General features: G+C 36.2%; 1 protein-coding gene across 1 annotated transcript in view; it reads right to left on the minus strand.

Annotated features, from left to right (window-relative positions):
• LOC111408397 (zinc finger MYM-type protein 1-like) overlaps positions 1-1,076 on the minus strand; it is a 7,234-nt gene continuing 6,158 nt past the window's right edge. The window contains exon 4 of the mRNA XM_023038163.1: positions 1-1,069. Within this exon, the coding sequence (XP_022893931.1) occupies positions 1-1,069 (1,069 nt within the window). The remainder of the gene's footprint in view (positions 1,070-1,076) is intronic.

Consider the following 1,076-nt stretch of genomic DNA (forward strand, 5'->3'; position numbering starts at 1 on the left):
TTAATCGCTAAGTACAATACAATCTACTGCAGAGAAATCTAATGGATAAATCTCAGCAAGTCTAATCAAATTTTTCTTGTCAAAAGAAGAAAATGAATCTTGTGGGGGGCATAAACAAGCTACACAAAGGAGTAACTCTGTATTTACTTCCGAGAAACGATCATTCAATTCTTGAAGTTGTAAGTCGATGACAGAGTAGAACAAATCTACTCGATAATGATGTAAATTTGTAATTTCTGGAGAATTACGTTGAGGGCGACCACGAATTGCAAGGCGTACAAACATATCATCCATGTTGGGTACATGAATATAATGTTTTTGACAAAAAGAGCATACTTCTTCCAAAAAGGAGTCCCACCCTTCGTCTCTCATTATTTGGAGTCGTCGTTTGCACAATCTTACCAATTGCATTGCATTCACAATATCTTGATCTTTTCTTTGCAATGCCTTTGACAGTTCATTTGAAATCCCCAACACACTTCTCATCAACTGTAGATTAAATACAAAATCAAATCTTTGTATCAACTCCAATAAATTTGTTGCATCAGATCTTTGATCACAAGAACAAGACTCATCTTCAATAATTATTGCGAGTACATCTACAACAGAAGAGAACATGGCAAGCAAGCTGACCAAAGAATTATAATGTGAACTCCATCGTGTATCACCAGAGCGCTGAAGGGTCGTTTCTTGATTAAGTCCCTGTCCACTTAAAATCTCACATTTTTCCAATGCCTCAACAATAAAGTCTAATTGTTTTTCTCGAAGAAGATCACATCGTTTGGAAGATGCTCCAACAGTATTTATTACGTTCCCAACCACACCAAAGAAGTTAGTAATATGGATGTTCTTCTTTGCAATAGTCACAAGCGCAAGTTGGAGTTGATGAGCAAAACATTGAATGTAAAAGGCACATGGACTCTCATTCAAAATGAGTGTTTTCAGACCATTAAACTTACCTTGCATATTACTTGCTCCATCATAACCTTGTCCTCTCAATCTAGACATACTCAAGTTATATCTAGAAAATACCTTATCAATTGCAGCCTTAAGTGATAGAGCCGTGGTACTTGTAA

The sequence above is a fragment of the Olea europaea genome, chromosome 13 (genome assembly GCF_002742605.1).
Source record: "Olea europaea var. sylvestris chromosome 13, O_europaea_v1, whole genome shotgun sequence".
Classification (NCBI taxonomy): Eukaryota; Viridiplantae; Streptophyta; class Magnoliopsida; order Lamiales; family Oleaceae; genus Olea; species Olea europaea.